Source organism: Crinia signifera, chromosome 7 (assembly GCF_055691185.1).
Source record: "Crinia signifera chromosome 7, ASM5569118v1, whole genome shotgun sequence".
NCBI lineage: Eukaryota > Metazoa > Chordata > Amphibia > Anura > Myobatrachidae > Crinia > Crinia signifera.
In genome coordinates, this window is record NC_139223.1 from 32797819 (window position 1) to 32824409 (window position 26591).

General features: G+C 46.4%; 1 protein-coding gene across 6 annotated transcripts in view; it reads right to left on the minus strand.

Annotated features, from left to right (window-relative positions):
- CACNA1H (calcium voltage-gated channel subunit alpha1 H) overlaps positions 1-26591 on the minus strand; it is a 410611-nt gene that overhangs the window by 31628 nt on the left and 352392 nt on the right. For 5 of the 6 annotated variants that reach the window (XM_083152780.1, XM_083152775.1, XM_083152778.1 and 2 more), the window contains 4 exons: positions 18307-18433; positions 17131-17256; positions 15857-15946; positions 14961-15174 (listed from right to left, as the gene is read on the minus strand). In XM_083152780.1, the coding sequence (XP_083008906.1) occupies positions 14961-15174; positions 15857-15946; positions 17131-17256; positions 18307-18433 (557 nt within the window). The remainder of the gene's footprint in view (positions 1-14960; positions 15175-15856; positions 15947-17130; positions 17257-18306; positions 18434-26591) is intronic. The other variant, XM_083152776.1, reaches the window with a different exon arrangement.

Sequence of the window (26591 nt, forward strand, 5' to 3'; positions counted from 1 at the left end):
GCACATCTGCAGATGCTACAAGGAACATTTTATATTTATGAAACTGATAAAAAGAGGATTTATGAGGTAAATTTACTAAAGCTTCTAAAAATAAAAAGGGGTGGGCCAAGAGCAACCAATCACATTCTGTCTTTCATTTTCTAGGTTGCAATAGAGAAATCTTAGGCCTATCAGGTATAGGTTTATACCTTATTGCAATTAAGGGGGTTATCCAGACCTGATCGCTGGGGCTGCTAATTTGCAGAGTGCTTCGCCGCTCTGCCAGAGTGAAATCCCATACTGTCCCGTTTTTCGCGGGACCGCCAGGGGGGCAGTAGGAAGTCCCCCCAGCCTGAACGGAATAGACGCTGTGTGCATGCTGTGTGTGTGCAGTCTTACGCAGCCGGTGCGATAGAAACAGTCAGATCGGGGCCTGAGCTGAGGTCACATGACTTCCCTTTAAACACTTGAGCACGTCCACGTTTTCACTGACACTCCCTGAAAACAGGCGGTTACCACCCACAAACACCGGCTTTCAACTTGCATCCGGCCAGTGATAAGAATGTAGCAGGATGTTAGCACAGGATGGCATTGCACATGTGTACCACGAGCAGTACGAATGCGCACTCTTTTGATTATTGCCCGTCCTGCGAATTTGCAGCCGTGCAATCAGGTCCGAATAACCCCTAAGTTCCTGCATACGTTATATAGGTACTTTATGGACTTGGCGTTATGCACCTTTGGCATTAAAACGATAACAACACCGATATGTAAATCATCTTATTGTCATATATGTAAATGTACGATATATGTCTTTTAGAGATCTCCTCTGAAGAAACCACAATGTCCCTGAATCTGATTTCCTACAGCACTTTTATCCATCCTCCTCTCTCCTTACCTGATGCCAGACGCACATATTAATCTGATATTTAAAATCCATGTTTGTAGATTTATATATATATACTATATAACTTCCTTACATCCCTAACATAGAATCTTGACTAGGGATGGAACACATTTGGTTAGTACACAAGGTAACATTACAATTTAACAACAATAATCACTTGATCTATTGTACTATTGGGGCAAGGCTATTGTGCTACACTTAGGGGCAAATTTACCAAGATGGCAGTTCTATTGACAATGGGGTGTTGCCCCATAGCAACCAATCAGATTCTACTTCTTATTGATTTAGCACCTTCTAGAAGATATGAGATAGAATCTATATGGTTGCTATGGGCAACATCCCATCTTAGATCAAACTCCCATCTTAGTAAATGTACCCCTTAGCATCCTACTGTGTACAAGTAGTTTATCGGATAGATATCTTGTGGGCATGCAAAAGAAATTCCAGACAGGTTCGTCGAAATCTCAACTTTGATTGGACAGTTTAGAAAATGCTGTCCGTCCCCTGGTATTAGTCGTTGAGCCCTCTCTTTGCCTGAGGTAAAGACAGGACCCAGAGAGCCTTGCCCCTCCGGTTACACTAGATCACATGATTATCTCACAGAAAACATGCATCACCCATCATGCACAGCACATACTGTAGGCACATCATGCAAAGCTTATCACAGGCCGCGCGCTCTGCGGGAGACGTTACAGAGGAAGGCGGGGTGGAACAATTCTCTAAACCTCTTTTGTTGTAATTTAATACTGCATTATAGTGGTTACTGGTGCATTTTGGGTAACAAAAAGGTTCACTCTGTAAGGCTAAAGCTTATAGCCCTTAATGTGTACCCACCTCGCAAACACAATATTGGCAGCCATTTTGTGGTCTAAAACTATTTGACAATGTGCGCTCTTAACTACCACGTATTAGAGATGTCACTAAGCAACGATGCTCAATATCACTGATGCTGCCTCGCCATGTCACTAGTTACTAGAAAATATAAAGGAATAAATACATCCTCAGGAATATTTGTTCAGGTCACAAAATGGCCGCCTCCGCTGTGCTAAGATGTGTGCTAGGATCTAGAGCTTGCTGCTGCTAAAGCCATTTCCAACATGACAAAATAATGACCCCCCTCTACAGTATGTAGGAAATTGTGGTCACATCCCACAGTGGCACAGCCGTGGATTAAGCACAGGATATATAAATAGGTCCAAAATACACAGATGCCATCAAACAAAACACAAGACGACACAAGAAACCACATCCAACAACAACATACAGTACATCTTGTTGACCTTGGCCAAAACCCAACAAAACCCAACAATGCAAATGCAACAAACAAAAGTACATAGATATTGTCTAGCATCAAACCCTTCTCTTTATACTTATATTGTTCCTTTGAACGCGACAGATTATTCCTAGTACATAACTGCTGGATGATAATCCTCTATATCATCATCTGGAGCAGAGGCAATACCAAAAACATTAATTGCCTCCTCTGGAACCCTAGGACACCATCAAAAGTCACCTATTGGTGACATCTCTTTAGTCATGCCCCACGCTAATACTGCCCCAAGCATTTGTCTCCACCTAGTATGGAAGACTCAACGGATTAACAATACGTCCCTGTATAAGGTACACGTGAGATTCCCCCTTATTTATACTGTACAGTTGCTGTTTGAGTGTCGTTACAGCAGGACAGGCACTGGAGCGGGTATATGGAAGTGTCATTTAATTATTAAGGGGTATGAAAGATCTCATTTGTGAGGGAAGTTTGTCTCGGTTACATCTATTTACATTAAAGGACAATTAGGAGGCAATATGATCACTTCATATCAGAAGAATCGTAGCCTGGTAGAGAAACACTGCTTGGCGCAGAATTCCACAGAAGTCACGGAGGCCCCCCCTTTACAGATGAAAGAGAGAATTCATTCCAATCTATCAAAAGGGGTCTTTACGGTAAGAGCAGTGGAACAATGGGGTAGATGAATGAAGCAGTGATAAGGGAGGAGAAGTGACCCATGGCAACCAATCAGCTGCTCTGTATAATTTTATATTATGAAAATTATAGATGTTACTTCAGTGCTGATTGGTTGCCATGGGCCAAGTCTCCTCGGGCTCACTTCTCCCTTATCACTGCTTCGTACATCTACCCATGTTACAGAATTCCCACAAAGAAGTGGTGTAGGCTGACACCGTAGGTAGATTCCTCCATCTCCCAAACAAAATGTACATGAGACACTCACCTAAGATACCTGGGCCTTTCCAGCTGCGTACAAATTTGCAGTGGCTATGTACACAAAACATCAATCCGCTGGGTCTGCATTTGACATTGCAGTCACCTCTCTATCAATCCCTATGTAATTAAATGTATGTTTCAACATAGAAGGAGACCGTGGTGTACAGTATCTCCCAAAGACAGTGGAAGCATCGGAACCGGCTGTCATGGCAGTACCAGAAAGTTAGGATTAAGCAACAGTTGACCTTCAAGGAGGCTGCTGAGCAACAACAAGTCTCCAGTGACCAGTCTCCACACATTACATAAGTGATGTGCCTCAGGCACTGATGTCCTTGCTCAGCAGTACCCCTTGGTGTCCCCCCAGCAGGGCCTACAGCTAAAGAGTCCTGGAATGTGTAAAAGCAGCGGAGGAGTGCAAACCACAGTGTCTTATCTCTACTGAGAGAATACAGTACTATTATACCCCTTTTACGCTGAGTAAAAAATACAGGTTTTTGACTCGTGGACTCGGGTCAGTATTGGTGTAAAAGGGGTACTAAAAAAACCCGGGTGGGACCCGGGACCCGTTCGCTGCACTGGAAAAGCAGTGCTGGGAGATGATCTCTTCGTCCAGCACCGTACCAGGACCCGCCTCCGGTGACATCACACCATGGCATTATGGTCTGGAGGTGAGTCTAAAGGGGTCACAAGCCAGGTCGCACCCGTCTTGGAGCCGGGTCCAAAATCCTGGGTGCGACTCTGCCTTTTGGTCCGAAAGCGGTATTACTGAGTCTGCTGTTGTGTCTTATACTGTAAATAATGAAAGAAAAGCGAGCAGGAGTTGTTTTATGGTAGTGCAATCATTAATAGAATAATACTTTTAGAGCGCTACTGAATATCATTTGTGTCCACACCCATGAAAATAAATAATCTTTATCGCCCAATAAGGAATCTTGATTCACTCAGATGTACTATGATTGGTGAGACGTCCTGAAAGGGGCACCAATAGGAGCTTGTTGTCCCAGCAATCAGTGAGATGTAATGTGATGACACTGCAATGACATCACTTTGCCCCCACAGCTGTGCTACAGCACATGCGCCAGACGGAGCCACCACTGGGTGGCACCACCGACTGTTTCAACTCTGGGCGCCTGGTAAGAACTTACTCCCGTGGCAAGACACATTCCATGTATGCATATCCGGGACCAAACTGTACATTTAACTCTATAAATATATATAGATATATATGCATTATTCATGTTGGCTCGTCCTCTGCAAATTCGCTACGAGGACCAATGTTTTGGGTCTGCGCATGGGGACAGTGGGCGTGGCCAGAAAAATGCTGGGCATCCCGGCGCATCAAAACCTGCTCAGGGTGGGAGCCTGATATCACATGACGTCGGCTCTCGCCCCATATTCAGACATCTCTGATACATATAAAGTAGGGATGGCCATCATTGCCTTTGCCATCGATGGTTGCCATCGATGGCAAAAGTGCAACAGCCCATCGATAGTGTATAACCATTCTATGGATAACCATCAATATTTTTGCATATCGATGGTCATCCATTTTCTCTGATTGAGTGGCCTGTGGGCCAATCAAAATGCGGGGGCGGGGCTTCGCGGGTGTCCGGGGCGGAGCTATGCTCCGTGTCCCGGCACTGTAGGGAAAAAGCAAAAACGAAACTATTCGTTTAAGCTTTACATCGATGGCGGGAAACCATCTGGTTCTCCCCCATCGATGGCAAAACTATTCGACATCGGCCATAAACCATCGATGATTTCTAATCATCGATGGTCGATGGCCATCCCTAATATAAAGGTCAGTCTACACTGACTATTATGTGCGAATGGTTAAAAAGATAACTTGATGGTCAGCGAGCATCGAACGGATTTTCAGCCGTACGGCCATATGCGAATGGTTGTGTAAGCAGGGCGTGGGCTGGGCGGTTGCTCACCTGGCAAGTGGCATTTACCGCTCGCTAAACAGTGAATGTACGCTGCTTAGCAAGCAGACCTGAATGAGGCCCTTTGTACAGTTTGCCTCCAATCAAACAGGGGCTTTGTACCGTAAAACTCTATTATGACACAAAAACGTTTGATTTTCTCAGCAATAGCAACAGCTTAGTTTGTACAATAAATGCTCCAGTATTTCTCCTTTCATATCTCAAGTGTTTCTCCTTTCCTAAAAGAAAATCCAATCGTAGGGAGTAATTCTTTCCAAAAATATTTGACACATCTATGACAGGATCATTAACTGGGAGAAAATGGTTCTCTTTCTTCCGCAGGAAAATCTATAATAATCCACCCGTCAATCTCCTGCCTTCATTAAAAGATTTCCAAGCCAGACAGGTGCCGCGTTCACATTTACCACCTAGAACATTTCTATAAACTGTATTGTAGTAGTATCGGTAAAGGGCGTTTTATTTGCATTTTAATGCCGGGCTCTCTAGGGAAAGATTCCGTGTTCTCTGGCACTTGCCCAGTCTTTATCAATCTGCAGAAATCCAGCATATAAAAGTAGGAGGTATCGGTTCTTATCATGATGAAAACGTTTCAGCGCACGATCTAAGATCACACATAACGCAAATGTACAGATTGCTCAGTGCCTCTAAATGTATGGCAGGTGTATGGCTACCTTAAGGCTCAAGTCCAGGGTGAAGGACCTCCCAAATCTGTACAGGCCAACCACTCCAAGGCATCACACTAGTGAGAGGTTTAAGTGTTACTAAGTGATACATAAGTACATACAGATGTAGCAGGGCTCATCCTTGCCCGGCGCCCGCCAGATCCCTTTCACTGGTGAGCGCCGGCGATAGGGACTGGGATCAGTATCACGGCGGCTGGGCAGCATCTCCCTGCCCTTCTCCGGTTCAGGGAGACGCTGCCCAGTTCGGGGGGGGGGGGGGGGGGGTGGGGGGCCGCGAGGGGAACCTGCGGCGGCGGCGGGGACCGGTGGCAGGCTCCGTTGTAGCCGGCCGCTGGCGGGGGGCAGGCGATAGAATCGCCAGCCCTTGCAAAGATGTGGTCAGCTGCATCTGTGAGTAAGCAACAGAAGCTGTGTGTTAGGACAGTTACATTGGTGAGAGGTCATTAGAAAGTCCAAGGTCCCCTCCCCAATGCCCTTCTGACTAGTCCCAAATGATTCCATGTTTGTGATTGGAAACAAGTGGAAATGAGTTAACAGACTGTTCCAATCTGCAGCGTACATGGTGATAAGGGCCCCACTGAGATACTATCTATTGTCTTCCTGATTCTTTGATGTACAGTTACAAATCTACCCTCGGAACGTGGCTGACTATAGATGGAATCTGGGGGAAGACGTGCAGTCATGTGATGTGGATTACTGGGGTGTGGTATATTTCACCGACAGTCGGAATTCCAACAGACATTACTCAGACGTCGCGACTGCACAGCGGGGGGAGCGCAATGAAGCCCCTTGCGGGCTCGCTGCGTTCGCCACGCTGTGTAGAGGTGGACACAGGATGGGCACATAATGTCATCTGAAGGATCACAAAGTGAATATATGGCTGAAGATCAATAAAAGCAATGATGCTAAATTCAGCGGTGACGTAAAACCAGCAGCACACCAATATAAGGATTATCAAAACTGAAATGGTAGATTTTGCCATGATTCTGAAATCAATGTATTGTGCCCTTTTTGGTAGGGTAACAATTTGCTATTATCACCTTCTGTATTGTCTGCTACAGTATCTATGCTGCGTGCAATGCATACATTATGTTGGTCTATGGGAGACCGGGTACATCATGGTAGGAATATGGTTTGAAGTTGGGGGAATGGAGTTCTGCCACCTATAATGTTAATTCTAATAGAAAAGCGTTATAGTTTGCAGAGGGGTATTAAAAGCCCCACCACTGGCCCTGAGTCTGCCTTATGGGGGGACGGGAGGGGGCATAATTCGGAGGCATAGAGAAATGAGTTCCCAGTAGCAGTGCCCCCACCTCTCTGGGACCACTGTAAGCCCAAAACAGGAGCATTTGCTTTATAGGCCTGTTACACACATGACTTGGAACAGTACTGTAGGAGAGTCAACATAGTGTTAAGCATACGTATTTTAGTAAGGCAAGAGCATGTGTGTCGTGTGAGCAGCCACCAGGTACACAATGGGCGGGCTGTGTGTGTGTGCGGGAGAGGGTCTGATTTACATTTCCAGAGTGCCCGCTATACCAACCAATCTCTGCTCTCCCAGAGGGCGGGGGTGGGGTTGTCGTCCTGCTCTACCAACCAATCAGCAGTGATCAGCAGCCCAGTAGACACCGGGGGAGGGTGCAGAGGGCCCGTGAGTGAGTGTCTCAATGAGTGTCATCTGCTAGAGCATTATTTTCCTGTAGCCATCCTCTGCATTTCTGACTGGTCGTATTGTTTGTGACAAGGTCAGAGAGCGCACAGCCTCGTGTAGTTGCGAACAATGCAACCACCATACCCACCAAGCAAGTGGCTGAAGACTGGTCATCGCTCGTAGGGGCTGGTAGGGGCTGATTCATAACGCCGATGCTCACATAGTAATTTTTAGTTTAGGACCGATTGATCTGCACTTACTCTGGAATGTAGTGGTGTTCCGGGTCAGGGACTGGGAGGTGAATAGACAGACCACCAGATTAGTGTTTTACGGGAGTGTGGCGGACATGTGGCAAGAGTAGGCGGACTCTCATGCGTAATCTCACACTGGAGGTCATACTCTGATGGAGATTCCGCACCTAGCACGGGGAGCTGGCGCTAATCCCATTGGTGAATCTGATTGGAAGCTGTTCAGCTAAGGCTCTCACGTCTCCTGACCCATTGCGACAAGCCGCTATGGAGTTTGCAACTGGGAAAACATTTCCACTTTTCCGAGAGATGGAGATGAGCCAGAAGAGGAGAATAAAGGAGATTCTTTCATTCACATGTCGGATGAGAAGGGATAATCACTTTACTTCTTGCCAGCCTATTTACTAAATGACAATTGTGAGCCGTATCTAAATAATCTTTTTATAGATTAAAATGCGACGGCGGAGTTCTCACAAGCCTCCCAGCCACAAGACATAAGTAGGGCGTCATCCACAATACAATGCAGCTCACGGAACTGGAATTAAAAACAAATCATTGAGGTTTTATTTTTAACAAACTATTGTACTGCTGGCGGTAAAACTTGTGTTTCCAACTTCTTCGTTCCACTGTGATGGGGGCAAATATACTTTGCTGGTTACGGGCAGCATTGAGAGGATGAATAATCCTTTGATTGTGGAATATTTTGCAGGGTGTTTTCTTAAGTCTTTTCCAGTTTTTCCAGTTTAAATTTAGCAATGCACAGAATGACAACCAGAACGTGGATATTAGACTGCAGTGGGGGTGGGGGGGTTATTCGTGGATGTATCTAGGATGCTCGGCAGACAAAAGCGAGATGAATTGTAAGTAGGGCTCACTTACGTCTTGCTTTATAGGGTATTGTAATATTTACAGATATCTATGTCAAATGTAGGAGATTAGGGTGTCTAAGCTAAAGGCCTTCGTACACTATGTAACTTCTCAGAGAGGATACGATGCCTCTTGAACTGCCTGGGACGTTCCCAGGCGGGAGGGATGCATACGATATATCGTAGGCGGTCCTTCTGCATGCGATATATCGCATGCGATTCCGTTCCCTGCTGCCGCAAGGGGGGCCAAGACGGAGGTCAGATACACGGGCAGGTCCCACTTCTGACTCCAGCTCATTGGATCGGATCTCCGACACCTCCGATTTGGCCACTTTTCACCCAATATCTCAGCCCATCCATTGGAACCGGGTGAAAAGAGGCTATATCAAACAATTGTATGGGGGCTTTAAGGCCATGTCTGTTAACCATTATGAGTCTAAGGGCCTGATTCAGAGGTGGCCACAGTTTCTATAGTTTGTCTACCCTCCTGGAAGCTGCAGGAAGCTCAGGAGTTTTGGGGTATTCCCCCACAGCCCTGGAAAAATAGACGGCTCTTTCCCCATCCTGTCCGCTGAGTTAAGTGTATGTTAGATAAGACGGAACCAAGGACGCTTCAGAAACTGGGGTATTGTAAGTTGTGCTATACAAATAAATAACAGAATATAAATGGCTACCATTTGTAATCAGCCTCTGCTCTGTTCTATGCACGAATTATATACAGTATGTCCGGTTCACAAACTTATCCCATTATGTAAGAAGACCTAGCAGCAGGGGTTACTTGTCAGCCCTAGTACCTAATCTCACTCCAATTTGGAACGTGCACTTGTTACTTATCTGAGTGTCTAAGGCTATTGGCCGTTTCGTCAGTGCGAGCTTCTAGTCAGTCACGGTTTGTACGAGACACAGAATCTTCCTTATCTTGTCTACCTATGGTTCTGATAAGCTCCTGAATGTTGGTAGCCGATTTATCACCTCGCCAGCCAACATGTATTTAAAGACCAGTTTACGGCGGCATCAGAATCAGTGAGAACTTTAGGGTCACCTCATATGATGCCTACGGCCTGGCTATATTACTCACTGATTAAGCTTGATGCCACTGTCAGTTTATATAAAGAAAGAGATCTGTGTTAGACAAGCCATCTGCAAATTCCGTTCCGCATCACTGACACGACTGTCACTACACCTTTAGAACTGCCGGCGGTACAACAATAGGAGTGAAATTGGAGTTAGAGGGTTCCTCCGAGACCCCAGTTCATCACCATCTTCGGATGCTGAAAGGTTCTGTACCGGTGGAGATGTGGGACCTATTCAGGAATGTCACTTTATACAATGCAGGTAATGTAAATGTTTTTATATTACTTTCTAACATGGAAAAAACTGATAGGCAATAAATTGGAAGAAGTGGATATTAACAGCGATCAGGTAATTGCTACCCAGCCAGAGTAAAATCCCGCCTTGTGCAAGCCTCTAACCAGGGAACGGCTTGTTTTCCGTTGTGTGCAGTCTGTGCGTAGCCCAGGACTTACTTGGCGGCTGCGATAGAAACAGGCTGATTGGGGCCAGAGCTGATGTCACATGACTTCCCCTCCGCCTGCATTTCTCTGACACTCCTAGAAAATGTGCAGACTATCTGTCAATCAACTTATGTACGGCCAGCAATAAAAAAAGTAGCAGGATTTTATCGCAGGACGGCCTTGTGCATGCATAATTCAATCCATATGCATACGCAATCATTTGATTATCGCACAGCCTGCAAAATTGCAGTTATGCGATCAGGTCTGAATAACCCCCATAGAGCAGTTTCAGGGGGTTATTCTGGTTGATTCGCTCGGATGCGAATTCGCACCTTTGTGAGTCAACCAAACCCCGCCTTGCGAATGGTTGGCTGCCGCCATCCATTCGCAAGGGCGACTCGCTCGCGGGGGCCTGCGAATGGATTGTACACAGTAACATCCATTCACAAAGCAGGGGGAACCTTTCACATCTGTCAATGGTCGCAGACCATCGAAAGATGCACGCATAGGTAAGGTTGCTCTGAGCAACCATACATACGCGTGCATGCTGGGAAGGAAATGAGCAGGCAGTTGACATCCGGTGAACGGACCTGAATAAGGTCATCAATGCAGTGGGCCAACCCTTTTGACAAAAGAAAAAAATGCTGCTGCGTTGCTGTCCCTATTTTTCTAGAAAAGTAGCCCTGGTTACAACTTTAAAATGATCATGATTCAAGATCAAAGGAGGGGGGGCTGTGGGCAGCTGCCCGGGCCCCTCCAGAGCCCAGGGCCCGGGACAGCTGTACCCAGGGCACCCCCCTGTCGGAGGCCCTGTAAACCTGAGACAGGTCCCCTCTCTACCTACATGTTATCCCTAGCCTTATTGGAGACCCCAGTGAGTATTGATGTGTTGTACGATTAACAAGCTAATGAGGATAGCTAACATGGTAATTAGTCTCGCAGCTAACTGCTGACTCACCGTTGCCCTATGTGTACTCATAGTCACTGAGAGGAGTTGTGGTGGAGTTGGCAGGCTAAGTAGGCACCGGGTGCTGCCAATTATAAAATAACATAATGAGCTTTGTTTCTTGGCCATCACTCTGCCAGGCAAACAAAGAGTTGTTTTGACAGCACAAAGCTGGTCATGGAACTTATTGGAAGAAGAAGAAACCTCTGGGGTCACTCCTACACCTAGGTCTAGAACACCAGAGGCTGAGAAAGAAGCAGCTCTCCTAACTAGGCTCCGGCACTGGGAATGGTGGACCCAGACCTGGCTCAGAGCAGGAAGGGGAGGAACATAACGCGATATATCCATTATACACTGCGGAGAACTTGAACTATTCAAACTAGACAATCAAATTTAATTTGCGCTATCATTCAGAAAAAGCTGGAACCGATACGCCAGGAATATAATACATACAGCAGCCAGCAGGGAACAAAAAGCTTTTCTGCTGCCCCGGGCTTCTTTCCCAAATACCATAATCATCCCATTCATCTCTATGTCAGCTCCATAATCCTATCCGGATCATACGTTAGGCAGCATAGTCTCCTGCCAAGGTCCCAAAGTGCACGGAGGGGCCTGGATTATTCATATTTGTGTGCTCTTTGTGTCCTAAGGCTCCGTGGTGTCTCCGGGAGGCTCCGACCATCCTCCTCTATACATACTTGTCAGACCAAAGGGCTTAAGGCAGGCATGTCCAAACTGTGGCCCTCCAGCTATTGTGAAACTACACATCCCAGCATGCCTTGCCATAGTTTAGCATTCCCTAATAGCAAAACTGTGGCGAGGCATGATGGGACTTGTAGTCTCACAATAGCTGGATGGCCATAGTTTGGAGTCGGACATGCCTGGCTTGCGGGGTTAAAGATTGAACACGAGTCGTCATGCTGTAGTAGAAGGAGATGCATACGGTTAATGTATCGGAAAGCTCCTGGCTCCTTCCTGTTAGAGGCAGCGCTTGTAGAGTTATGCTGCTTTTTGGCTGGGGAACCCTTCAAATGTTTAGAATAATTTCTCACAATTGTATATTCGGCTACATGGAATGAAATAAGCTCTTTTATGTCCTGAGGCTTTGTCCTGTGCACCGGTCCCATTAAGTCTGAACCATCTTTGCAATAACCTCCATCTACCCCATACATTAAGGACAGTCACACAGATAGCATCGCACTGGGACACTGGCCAGCAACGAGAATAAATGACATATAAAACTAGCATTATATTTAGTTACTGCCGAGCCTTGCCTGCAACCCCCGGTGTAATGATGCTATGCGTTCAGCAACTGTGCAAGCAGTTAAGTTATTTTAGACATACAGTAAGTATGGGGTGAAAAATATATGGTAGATACATTTAATCTATGGGAAATCTGGATGGATTTGAGAATTGAGATGACCGCAGGGCAGTAACAAGGAGAGTGAGGGCAGTGCGAATCCACATGGGACCTTAATCCGGTCTGTTCGCATGGGGCTGTTTTCTCACTGTGGACATGCATGCGTACATGGCGAACATCCTTGGGAACGGAGGGCGGGGTCATGAAATTAGCATATGGAAACTCCCAGCCTTTTATGGGCGTTCCCATGAGAAGGCTGGGTGTTCTCATGCTAATGGGTCGATGATGTGGGTGGTCCATGGTGCAGGTCCCTGGGGGCAGTATCATCACTGCCCCATGGTACCTGCTTGTGGTTTGCATCCTGCAGCCAGTGGCTCAGCCTGTGGAGCTGCCCGGAGAGCCTGCCCCCTACGTCTTACATTATGACATCACAGGATAGGGAGCAAGTTGGCACAGGGCTGAGTGACTGCATCTGACCCCGCTATGATTCGTTAGTCAGATGTTAGTGTATATAAACATACAGCCAGGGATCTTCCCATTGGTCAGAGGTGACCATAATACAATATACAGCCAGAGATTCTTCCATTGGCCAGATGTGATTATACATTAATATAAAATCAGAGATCCTTCCCTATTGGTCAGATGTGACGGTACATAAACAAACATCCCGAGATGTGAAAAATCCCTGACATTTATCGATGGCAGATAAACTGACTGAAATCAACTTCAAAAGCCTATCAATGAGGTATTTTTTGTAAATATATGTAAAACAGCCAACATCATTTCACAAGGGAATCCTACATTAGATTAAGTAGTAAACACCCATAAATATTTTTGTTTGGGCCCTCATCCCGCCTTCCCGCCATCCTCAATTTGTCACAAAAACACCAAGACATAAAAATAGCAGGTTTGAGTAATCTGGGGGTTCAGCACAAACCATAGTTTCCTACCCTCCTCTACAGTTGGATCTAAGTAATTTTAAAAGATTCCTCTCAGATGTAGCAGTACAAACCCACGTTTCTAGGTGCCACGTTCACAATCTATTTTCACAATCTCTCCATATATGAAACTAGACACGCCCTCTGGGTGGATCATGACATGCCCCCTCAATGGGGCACTGTGCAAAATTCTACTACCAACTATAATCTCCCTTAAACTAGTTTTCAAAAGTAGGTAAGTATAGCAGAAACTGAGTCCTGAGCAACAGCCTAGGTTTCCTATTGGATAATTTGGCTATGCGATAAGGATATATACAGTATGCCTCTGCTCAGCCTGTGTTCCACGTGCAGCCTGGTTTTTGCATGCAGCGACATGCACTTACATTCTACAGTATATTCTAATTGCGTATTAGGAGGTTTGAGAGGAAAAGGCAACAGAATGTCAGTCATCAAAGCCGCATTGTGTTACATTGCGCAGTTTGCTCTACCTGGCGGTGCTTCAGGGGCCATTAATGCATAACTTGTGTAATTATGCATTTTCCGGAGGTATATTCAGCCAGAGGTGTTGCTGAGTAGGAGTTACTGATGCATGCAGTGTCGTTATGCCGGGAACATTAACAACTCTGCTGCTGTGGACAAATTTGGGTTTCGTGAAGCAGGAAGGAGGAGAATTAAGGCGGGACGGGGAAGGCGAGACGGGGAAGGCAGGGGTTTTACTAATATAAAAGCTTTTGGGGTTTAAGCAAATGGAATTAAGCATTACATAGAACCTAACTTTTAAACTTTCATAATAGTCCGACTGAACATATATACATATCCTCCAACATCTGAAGGGCTAAAAGCGGTTCAAAAACTTAGAAAGGGGCGTGGTCACTGGTGAAGGGCAGGGCCACTGGCAAAGGGGAGTGGCCACTGGTGAAGGGGCATGGCCACTGGTAAAGGGGCCACCCCCCTTTTCTATACTTTTCAATGGAGAATAAAAGACCCAGGTTCAGTCCAAAAAAAAAAAAAATACCGGCCAAAAATGTACAGTTGGAGGGTATGCATATATATTCTACAAAGCAATAGACCTGGGCTCAAACAATGTATGGTCCTTGGTCAGGGAAAATCTTGGACGAACTTAACGTTAAATAATATAGGGACTAACACTGACACTGATGCAAAGGAAAAAGGAGGTTGTGTCTGAAGAAACCAATCCTAAGTGTTGATGCATCAAGAAGGGAAAAGAGTGGAGATGTGGACCGGTTTCCCCTAGTAACCAATCAGCTTTGAGGAAACATTTATCAAGTCACTTGTATAAAATGCTGATTGGTTAATACTGTGTGAGCATCTTTTCCATTGGTTCACCCTTCTCGCTTCTTGATACATCAACAAGTCAGGTTTAGTGCAAATGTTGCTATGGCAACGCCACCATTTTCCTTAGCGCCAGAGCAGCTTCTATTTCAAAAGTACATTTTCCCTGCAAATCTAATTATTATATTATTTTTCTCCTTATAAAAATATATCTGAAAGAAAGAAATCCTTTGTGTCGCCAGATAGTCCTCAATAACTGACGGCTCGGTTGCATCCTGTTTCCATCTCAAAAATGTTTCGGTCGGCTGCGGTAACGAGTCGTTCTACGATCAGGTAGCTAGAAGCTAGCTATGCTACGGTGGCAGGCAGGGCTCAGAAAGATTCTTTGGTAAACAGTCTACCGACCAGACATATACAACGCCTTACTCCTGCGCTTTTTCTCCAAGCGGCGCAGCCGTTTCTCCTCCCGACGCCGAGCCTCTTCGGCCTCCTGGTGCTGACGGCACTTGTGGAAGTTCTCCACCACCACGCCCACGAACATGTTGAGCACAAAGAAGCTGACGATAAGGAGGAAGGAGATGAAAAACAGAAGCATCCAGGGGTTGTGGTTCCGGACTGGCTGCAATACAGTGAAAAAGGCACAGATGTGAAAAGTTGGCTTATCTAACAACATAGGGCCTGATTCAGAGATGGATACTATTGCCGACGCAGCTAGTAATGTGTACACTGCGATTGTGGGGAAACCCGTAAATAAGACCATCGGGCAAACGGCTGATCTTTGATCACCTCGGTTTCCGTCAAAAAGCGAAAAGGTCGACACAAACAAAAAGTTGGTCAAAACGAGTTTTCCATCATGTTTTGCTTGTTGACCATGTCAACCTTTTTCACGCATCGACCTTCTGTCTTTTGACCAATAGTGGTCGACCTACTGGTCCATACCCAAAGCCAATAACGCTATGGGAAAGAACAAATCAGGTTACAGCTATCATACATCTAGTAGGTGATCTAGTACTGACTGGGCGGCTAAAGTTATTATTTCCTAGTGAACACAGGAGCCATGACATCAATGCTCAGCACATCTCAATGCATTTGAATTACGAATCACTTGCTCTGAAAGGCATAACCAATCAATCAACCGATGTCAAACACTCTTATCCCATCTCACGCGTCAATGGACAACGCCCCATGTGACGGATTGTGGAGATGAGAACAGTCCCAGGTGACTGTAACACATTCAAATGAGACTTCTACGCAATCATTTAGATAGGACAAGGCATCTGAATCTGTCTTCATTTGTGTACCTGTATGTCGGTGCCCACCGCGTCGAGTCCGTCGTACATGATGTTCACCCAGCCATCTTTGGACGACAGAACAAAGAGCGACATAAGGGCCTTGAGAGAGACAGAAACACAGGCAGCAATGTTAGCAGGTACACATAGAGCTATAGCAGTTCAAAGCTTGAGAATACAGTGCAGTCATTGACAGATGGTACCGGGCAGTAACCAGGGAACAGCATAAACAGATGTTTATCATATCATGTTTATGTAGACCAATCATTGGCGCTCTCACACAAACGTACAGCTGGGTATAAGCCAGGTACCACTGTGCTCTGTTAAATACATGATAGGGGCTGACAGTGTAAATATTTAGGGTTGAGATCCCTGAACATTGTAATTGCCCCCTTTTATGTTCCTGCTATCCTGCTAGCTATTTGGACAACCAGCTAATGCACAAGCTGGGAAATGACTGAGAACCATCACATGACGTCAGAGCCAGCCCCCTATTCGTCCACCAGTCCCAGATAAAAGTTCACTTGCCCGGCAGGCGGCATTTCCCCACTTGGTAAGCAGCGAATTTACACTGCTAACTGAGACACCCCCTTTCTGTGGAGGCAGCTGCTAGATGTGCCTCTATATGCAATTTCCAGAATGATCTTGCCTCCAGTATATTCAGTCATATACCCATAGAGCACCTAAACCAGGAATAGCAGTCTATGGCTCTCAAGCTGTTGTGAAACTACAAGTCCCATCATGCCTTGCCACAGTTTTACTATTAGGGAATGCTAAAACTGTGGCAAGGCATGCTGGGATGTGTAGTTGCACAACAGCTGGAGGGCCACAGTTTGGCCATGCCTGGTTTAAACGGTGCAAAGGCAATGTGGAATCCCACCGTTGGGGTAGTTAACCCTTTGATGCAAGGGAAAGAGTTTTTGCCCTCAATAGAGCTTTTCCACCCTTTGATAAATATGCTCATATATACAAAGGTGCAGAATGTAGATGAGAGTATCAGTGGGGGACTAAGATGACCTTTAACATTGAAACGTGACCAATTTTTTAAAAAAATTGTTTATTTTATAGCTTGTGTCATTAATAACAGAAATCTGCAAAAACAAGTGAAAGTGTTTTATGTTGGCACTAAATTCCCAATTTACGATTCAATAATAAAAGGAATAAAAAAAAAAAACTTCTTCTACAGACTGCAAAAATCAATTGGTAGTTTATTACAACTCTTGATTGGTTTAATCTCATTACCGTCAAACTGATGAGAGAGAAAACAGTTCTAGAGTATCACCCACCTGGCCGAGGTTGTCGAAGTTATACTTTCGTCTCACCCACTTGTTCCGCGGCCCTACGCATTCAGACCTGTTGGTGACGTTACGGACATCCGGGCCCTCGCAGGAATAGAACTTTCCTTTGAAAAGCTGGAAGAGAGATACACAGATATTACATGATGTCTGTAAGGCCAAACCATACGCCCCTCCTCTATGCCGACCCTACTGGCTACAGGAACGGCAGAGGGCTGTACAGCAGGGATATGTCAGTGGTGACAACGACACTGTATATACATTTATAGAGACAGGATAGGGGGATTGCCTGCCAAGTTGTGCATTAGGTCAATTGCCCCCAAAGACCGCTGTGGTTTGTTTTTAAAAATAAGGACACTGAGTGAGGTCTGAGACTTTGGACCTTATCCTGGTCCACACGCAACGCTGCGAATTTCGCAGCGTTGCAAATAACCATCTTCCCTGAGAAAGGCTCTGAGGTAGACGAAACGCATTGGTTGTACAGGAGTCTGTTTTTATTACTGTGTTGGAACCTGGATATTTGATGTGCTTGCTGACCGATACGTGGATGGTGTTACCCGGGTATGAACATCCACCACCCTTATACTATCACAAAGCTGCCAAGCTGCTGAAGGAACTCTCGGCACACAACCAGAATGATGATAAAGGGGGGGAAGCAGCAAAGTGCCCCCCCCCCCTTATCCACTAAAGACTCTGTCCACTCTTCGGTCTTCAGGTAAGGGTAAAAATAAATGAATAACGTAGCCTCACAGCAGAACATTCTGTACCTAATGGAGTCATGTGGAGGGTCTGCAGCTCTGACATTGGTCAGGTACTGTAGGTCTGCCTACTGCTACGCTACGCCCACATGCTTAAATACTCTGCATAATGATGCTAACTTCTCACTGTAATTATGTATCTATGTGGATTTATATACTGTCTGTATAAGTCTGTACTTTATTTATCCTGTTGTCAGTTTTATCCCTTGGCACGGCGCTGTGGAACCCTTGTTGCGCCTTAGAAATAAATACAGAGCAGACATTGTTGAGACTAGGAATTGCATTAGCAGGAAGATAAGGGCTCATATCATGAACAAGCAGCCATCTTTTATCACCCCCCCACCACCACCACCACCACCACCACACCCAACATTATAAAGGTGAGGTTTCCTCCGTGACTTATCTGTACCTGTACTCCCAAGATCCCGAAGATGATGAAGAAAGCGCAGCAGATGAGGACGATGTTCCCGATTGGTCGGAGGGAGGATATCAAGGTCTCTACCACTAGCTTGAGCCCCGGTGCCCGGCTGATGACCCTGAACAAGAAAACCCCGGAGATCATACACTATAATCCATAGATACTGGCACAGCATTTATAAAAGCAGCATAATGTGTAGTATTTGGACAGCACAATGCCGCAGCAATGCCTTCATACATATGATGCTAATATTTCTGTACAACACATCATTACATTGTATCAGCTGGTGTTTGCAGAGATTAGCAGCAACTCCTCTGCCACGTGAATCTGATTGCACATACATTCAGGCTGATGGGGAACTTCCAATCTGGAGTCCCCTGTACACATGCATGTACAGTATGTACAGAGACATCTTATGTTGTGGAACTACTGCACCCGGTGACATGGTAAGACGGGGGAATGAGACAAATTTTATATTATTCGTTATGAGTATTGTGCAGGTGGTATAAAGAGATGATATATCTGGTCTGGTCCCCAGGTACTGCACCTGTTATCCACATGTTACCACTTCACTAGGTACTATGGGCCTGATTCAGACTTGACTGCTGGGCTGCAAATCTTCAGAGCGCATAGATCAGGTAGACTCTGCGCCACCGCCAGGTTCTCCCACCGCGCCTGAGCACATTGCACAGACATGCACACAGCGGGAAAACCATTCACAATCACTCACCAAAAATGGTTTTCACCCTGTTCGTAGCGCCAAGTAAGTCTACACTTACTCAGTGCTGTGCTGGTCGTGAGATATCCCTCCCTCCCCACGGCCGGGTTTGTCTGCCGAGAAACCGTCTACAAACGCCCTCCGGCTGTCACTCACCTTGTGAACCATCAGCGATGGCTATCTATCGCTGGCTTCGTTCACAAGGACCATGTGCATGCGTATGTCAGGTCTTCGGGCATTGTGTTTCCAGCAGTAACGGAAGTGAGTCTGTAGATGTTGATGGATAACGGAAATGTGGAGACTTGATATACTGGTGCAAATGCAGAGATGAGTACAGGAACACAGAGGGCACAGGCGAGCAGGCAGAGTCTAAACCTGGTTTTCAGCAGGTTACTGATGATACTGGAGAATTGGTCTGGTTACCGATGGTCAGTCAGGGAAGCGATGATACAGGCTTGGTATTGGACTGGTTATCAATGGTCAGTCTGGAAACCGATGGTGCAGGTAAGTATCGGACTGGATACTGATGGTCGTTCTGGAAACAGATGGTTCAGGTAAATATCAGACTGGTTACTGATGGTCGGTGTGGAACCGGTGAACCAATGGTAGAGGAGAGTATCGAACTGGTTACCGATGGTTGGTCTAGAACCGATGGTACAGGAAAATATCGGACTGGTTACTGATGGTCGGTGTGGAACCGGTGAACCGATGGTAGAGGAGAGTATCAAACTGGTTACTGATGGTCGGTCTGGAACTGATGGTACAGGCTTGTCTCTGCTGAGGTATCCTGGACTGGACACAGAGACTTGCAGATGGAAGCCAGAGATGGTATAGCAGGAGTCAATCTGGCAACAGGAGAATAACCAGGAACAAGCAACAGCAGAATCTGCTTAACTGGTAACACTGGAGAAGCCTGGAGCCTTGGGGGCAATCTCAGGAGATCAAACTCAGGAAGTAGACACTGGAGGACTCTGTGAGGTCTGCTTATATCCCCCTGAATGATTGATGATTGGCTGCAGCAACAATTAGAGCAGATCCAGGAAGAGAGTTTACCTGGTTCTATCTGTGTCATGTGATCAGACCTGAGCTCACTGGGGTTGCTGGATAGGTGAGAAGTAGTCAGCTGATCACAGGTGTCATGGCTGCTCCTATGTCCAGGGCTGTTTGTAAACAATACCGAGTGACATGTAACTACATGAGGAATTGATACAGGGACATCATGCCAACCTCCTCCAGCAGTCACTCTGAGGGCAGAGTGCACCAGTGGGCTGTTAAGTGACGCGCATGGATAGTGCGATTACCCACATGTATTCCTTGAAGCCCATACCCACACCATAGCGGACCAAGATCATCACAATACATCTTGCCACCACAAGTAAGGTACCTGTAGGGTTCTTGGGAAGGCCTGAACAGTATAAGACAACACATGGATGTACCCCATCTGAAGACACAGTGCTACCACAGAGAATTTAGGCCGATCTCTAGGACATTGGGAGTAATTATGCTCATCGCCTACTGTGTACAGTATAGCAGGTTTGTGCCACTGCACTTGGCCATTAATAAATCTCAGAGCAAAGCACCCCCCACCTTTTTAATTCTGCATATGAATTTCACAGGGCAAATGTACAATTTTTCCATCACCCCAGTGCTCGCTTCCCGTCGCTGGCTTGTGGCTGGGCTGCTCATGCATATCAGTAATGTTCTGCCCGTAGTTCTCTTCCACAGCAAAGTGTGTGTCTGCCTCCCCCTGCGCCTCTCTGCGGCGTTCAGCAATCTGTTTGTGAACAAACACTGTAAGGAGTCCCTGAGTCACCGGCTCTCTCGGGAGCTGAGAGGTCACCGAACAATTCTAGAGCTCTTTATTTTCTCCAGCTTATTCCCACTCGCTGCTCACATCTCTAATAGCACCGCAGTCAGAGAAGATGTAAGCCCTAACTTCATCAGGAGATGAAACACGGCTCGTATTAACCAGCTCTTGTCTGTCCCTGCGAATCCATGCAAACCCTACCTCTCACTGGGAGGAGTGAGCGTCGTTCCTGCTAAATTAGTAGCTATTTATCAAGTATGTGTGTGTCTCACATCATGTGGAAAGGCCGGTTCTGTCCTTTTAAGGCAGACATTAGCATTGGGGCTATTTAATATAACTAGCGCTCTGTAATGTGCTAATGGAACAGGGGATTTCAGTAATGCACCAAGGGCCTGATTCATGTTTTGGAAGAAAAGCAAAAGAGCAATCAACTGGGCAAAACCATGCTGCGCTGCAGGGGGGCAGATATAACATGCGCGCAGATATTTAGATTTGGATTGGCGACTTTTTTTTCTGCATAGGGAAAATACTTCCTGCTCTTCAATACGTGCAAATTTGTGGCCGTGCCATCAGGTCCGAATTACCCCCATACATTTGGCAGAAAAAAAACTTTTAGCTATTAATTATTTATTTAGCAAAGGAAAGACACTTCCCAACTGTCCCGATTTTCGTGAGACCATCCATTGTTTTGGGACGGTCCCACGTCACTGGGGCAGACCTATTTCAGACAGCATGTCCTTAAATAAGGTCCAGCACAGAATATCTCCCTGTCACACCACAGACAGGCAGGGGCGGATCCAGGATAAAATGACAGGGGGGGCACCATGATAAAAGAGGGTTTAGGTGGGGGAGGGGCGGTGTTAGTGGTGCCAGTGTACATACTAAGAGAGCGGCAGAGAGAGGGTGGCAATGGGATTAAAAATAGACCCTGGCATTTAAAGTACGCAGGCCGACCATGGCGACAAAAGGGAAGGATGCAGTTGTGCGCGCGCCGAAGGCGCGCTCTGGAAAAGGGGGTGTGGCCACTCAACAGGGGGCATGTCCTTGAGTGTCGTGTACAACACCATATACAACTTCTAACTTCTACACATTATGCAACAAAATACTAGACCCATTATACTTGCCCCTTACACATGATGCCAAATGGAATGAGCCAAAATTCACATAATGCCACACGGATTGAGCCAAAATTTACATAATAACACACGGATTGAGCCAAAATTCACATAATGCCAAATGGATTGAGCTAAATTCATAAAATGCCATATGGATTGAGCCAAAATTCACATAATGCCACACGGATTAAGACAAATATCACAATACACTTCATAAACAGGGACATTGTCCACCAAAGGCACGCATTAAACATTTACACCATAATGTCCATTACACGTTAAGCTACACGCTATTATGTCCATTATGTATTATGCCAAACACCATAATGCCTATTAAAAATTATGCTACATACAGTAAGTGCTGCTTATCTACATGCTCATTGCCAAGGGTTCCATGCTCATTGCCAGAGGTTCCATGCTCGTTGCCATGTGGGATTACATGCTCATTGCCAACGGGGAATACATGCTCGTGGTAAATGGGGGACAGCCGCCGCCAGGCAGAAGTGATAGCCACTGACAGTGGCAGAGCCTGGCTGTATTCCGAGCACTGCAGGTCCCGGCTATTTGAAATAATACCCATTTCACACCAGAAAATGTGTTCCCAGGTTGGCCCCTTTTACACCAGCCTAGTCCCTGCATTTTCTGGTGTGAGGGAGAGAGAAAACCACCCCTCCCCCCCTTTAACCAGTTACCTCATTTAACCGGCTATATCTTCGGAACTAAAGCCCCGTACACACAGAGGGGAGATTTATTGCCCAGCAATATATTGCTAGCAATATATTCCTGAGCAATATATTGCCCAGTGTCTACTTTGCATCAGCGACCAGAGATGGTCGCTGATGAAAAGGACCTCTGCTGGGGGAGCTGCAGAGGTAATTAGCTGGTCGCAGGAGCAAGCTCCTGCGACCAGCAATTACAATGGGGCAGAAAACGGGAGCGCGCACCCGGCGATTTATCGCTGGTGCGCACTCCAATCACTGGCAATATGGTCGCCTGCGACCATATTTCCAGCGATTATAGCCCCTATCGCCCCCGTGTGTACACAGCATAACTGACCCATTTACATGAGACAAGTATCATATTGAAGAACTTTTGAGTGGGCTTTGAATGATTTTGGTCCAGTGAAACTGGAACGTTTGGTTCCAGAGTAATCTGCCCTCAAAGAACATGAACTGCCATGAAATTACATTTAAAAAAAAAATCGATTTACACGTAATATCTCTGGAACCGATTGACCGATATGGACCATCCTGGTATCATATTAAAGGCCCAGCGATTTGGAATTGAGTGACATCAACCACAAGCTTCTGCGATGCCAGGGGAGGAACTGGCAGCCATCGGAACTGGGTGGGGGTCGGAATTGACGGGTCCCATATTATCCTATGGGAAAAAAAATGTTACAGCTTTGCCAGGCGATATCTCCGGTTCCCGGGGGGCTAGAGACATGGGGCTGGGCTCGTTGGAAAGCTCTGGTCCTCATCTACAAAAAGAATGACGTGCCTGGGTGCCCCCCCCCCCTGAATCCGCCACTGCAGACAGGCTAAAGGTCCATACACACTGGGCAACTATGCCCAGCGTATATGGACAGCGATGATCCCTATCATCACTGGGGGGGAAAGTCGCTCCGTGCATACACACTGAGACAGGTTTGCATAGTGCAGAGCTATGCAAAGTCGTCCTCATAGCCGCTCATGCTGGGGCATACACACTGTCCAGCTTTCCCCTGCGCAGATCGGTCAGTGGGGGGGGGGGGGGGGGGGGCGTATGGCATTGCATAGCGCAGCGCTATGCAAAGCCGTCCTCAAAGCCGCTCATCTGCTGGTATAACCAGCGGGAGCGCGCAGCAGCGTTCACCGCTCATCGCCGGGGCATACACACTGGGCGGCTTTGAGCTGAAAGCTGCTCAAACTTGGTGTTTTTGCCCCAGGGTGTCTGGGCCTTAAGTCACATGATGTCCAGCCACACCAATACAATGGCGAGCCACTTTGAATGTTGAACAATGTTAATGTTCTTTTTTTTAATGTAGACCATTTTTGAATTAAAAATAAAATTACAATTAATTTAAACATTTAAAACCGACTGTTTGAATTGCAAAAAAAATTTGGGCTGCAAAGGGTTAATGCCAGCTGCCATCCTAGAGGTTTTAATGACCTAAATTCTTATAGCAATAATTTGGTTTACTTAATGCTTTCTTTTTACACTGCAATTAACATATCAGCAAAATCTAACTCTCTCTGCACGTCATACTTGCCTACTTTTGAAAACCAGTTTCAGGGAGATTATAGTTGGTAATAGAGTTTTGCAAAGCACCCCATTGAGGGAGCGTGTCATGCTCCACCCAAAGGGCGTGTCTAGTTCCATATATGGAGAGATTGTGAAATAGAGATTGTAAACATGGCACCTAGAAGCGTGGGTGTGCACTGCTACATCTGAGAGGAATCTTTTAAAATGACTTAGATCCAAATGTAGATGAGCCCCAAAGCAGTTAGTAAGAGCTACTATACTTGGTAAAGTGCTGGGAAATGTTGCTGATGATACAATGTAAATGTATCTATCTCTTATACCTTTTTTCCCTAAAAATGTAACAGTGTAATGTGGGCTAGGTGACATGAGGGAGATTGCTAGACTAATGAGGGAGATTGCGGCTATTTCAGGGAGTCTCCTGCAGAATGCAGGAGGGGAGGTAACTATGATGTAACAGTGTAATGTGGGCTAGGTGACACGAGGGAGATTGCTAGCCTAATGAGGGAGAGAGGGAGATTGCCGCTATGTCAGGGAGTCTCCTGCAGAATGCAGGAGGGGAGGTAACTATGATGTAACAGTGTCATGTGGGCTAGGTGACATGAGGGAGATTGCTAGACTAATGAGGGAGAGAGGGAGATTGCTGCTATGTCAGGGAGTCTCCTGCAGAATGCAGGAGGGGAGGTAACTATGATGTAACAGTGTAATGTGGGCTAGGTGACATGAGGGAGATTGCTAGACTATCGAGGGAGATTGCTGCTTTTTCAGGGAGTCTCCTGCAGAATGCAGGAGGGTAGGCAGCTATGCTGCACGTTACACCTGCCCCTCCAGCAGTGCAGAATGGTTTTATCCAATTGCTAGCTTTTTTTTGCAATACTTACAAACATGAATCAGGCCCCAAGCTACAAAAGGCAAACTTTAAATATATATATATATATATTAAGGTAACCAACTTTTTTACAATGAAAAGTAGGACACAAAACAATTGAAGAAAAAAATATTGTAAATTAAAGTGGGCAGTGGCGGAACTAGCGATTCGTTGGCCCAGATGCAAGCATACTGTATATGGGCCCCCAGCATCCCATACCTGCAAATATGAGCCCCCAGCATCCCATACCTGCAAACTTCTAATCCATGGCAGACAAACCCATTCAGTGAAAAATAAAAGCCAACCCCATTTTGTACATCCCCATTTAAAACATTTTTACACATATCAGCACTGACATCTCTCTCCCCCACCCCCCACCTTCCCCATTTTCTGCTGCCCCCATCTCCAATATGTTCACTGTGCCCTAAGCTGTCTCTTACCTTCCGAAAACATTAAAGGTGATCAAAATAATTATCGCTGTTAATGCTGGGGGAGGGGGGGGTGCGGCGGCAGGGAAGTGGTGTTGCAGAGGCGCAGAGTCTCTGACAGTGTTACACTGCCGCCTGACACAGTACTCCTGTACCTCTAGCTGCTGTCTCCTCTGCTGCAGAAGCCATCTTTGGCATACCTCCCAACTTTGGATCCAGCCAGGGAGGGACACCGAAAGTGCGCTGAGGAAATGGGGGGCGCAGCCTAGCGACAAGGCCACGCCCCCATTTCCCGCCGCTGTGGGGGCATGGCTAACAGCTCTGTAAGCTGCTGGCCAGCCCCTCTGCTTGCGGGAATAGACCTTGAGCGCATGCGCACAGCGTCTATTCACCGAGTGACAGGGGGGACTGCCGGCTCTGGGCAGGATGCTGGAACGTCCCCAAAAAAGAGGGATGTTCCAGTGGGAAGAGGGACAGTTGGGAGGTATGATCTTTGGAGAGGCGCTGGGTCTCTCATACTGTAAGAGACTCTGCGCCTCCGCGGTGCCAACCCCCCTCCCCCCCCCCGCACCCCCTCACCCCCTGTGCAATGAGCATTTAAACCCTATGGCAGCAAGCATGTATTCCCCCCTGGCAGCGAGCATTTAACCCCTATGGCAGCATGTATTCCCCCCTGGGCAATGACCATGGAACCCCCTATGGCAACGAGCATGCAATCTCACTTGGCAACAAGCATGTCATCCCCGTGGCAATGAGCATGGAACCACTGGCAATGAGATTGTAGGTAAGCGCCACTTATGTGCCTAACAATGTGATTAATCGCAGTTAATCGCTAAAATTTCATGCGATTCATTGCGATTACAATTTTTAATCGTTGCTCACCCCTAAAATATATACACACACACACACAAATACACAAAAGCTGGCATGCCAAGTGTGCCTGCAGACACACACATGCACGAACTGCCATATGAAAGAATGGGCTGCGTGCTAGTCGCAGTAATGTGTATTAAGTCGCACTTGCAGCACGACGTGACACGTGTGTGATGACCATCTATATATGTGTACACACACACACACACACACACACACACAGAAA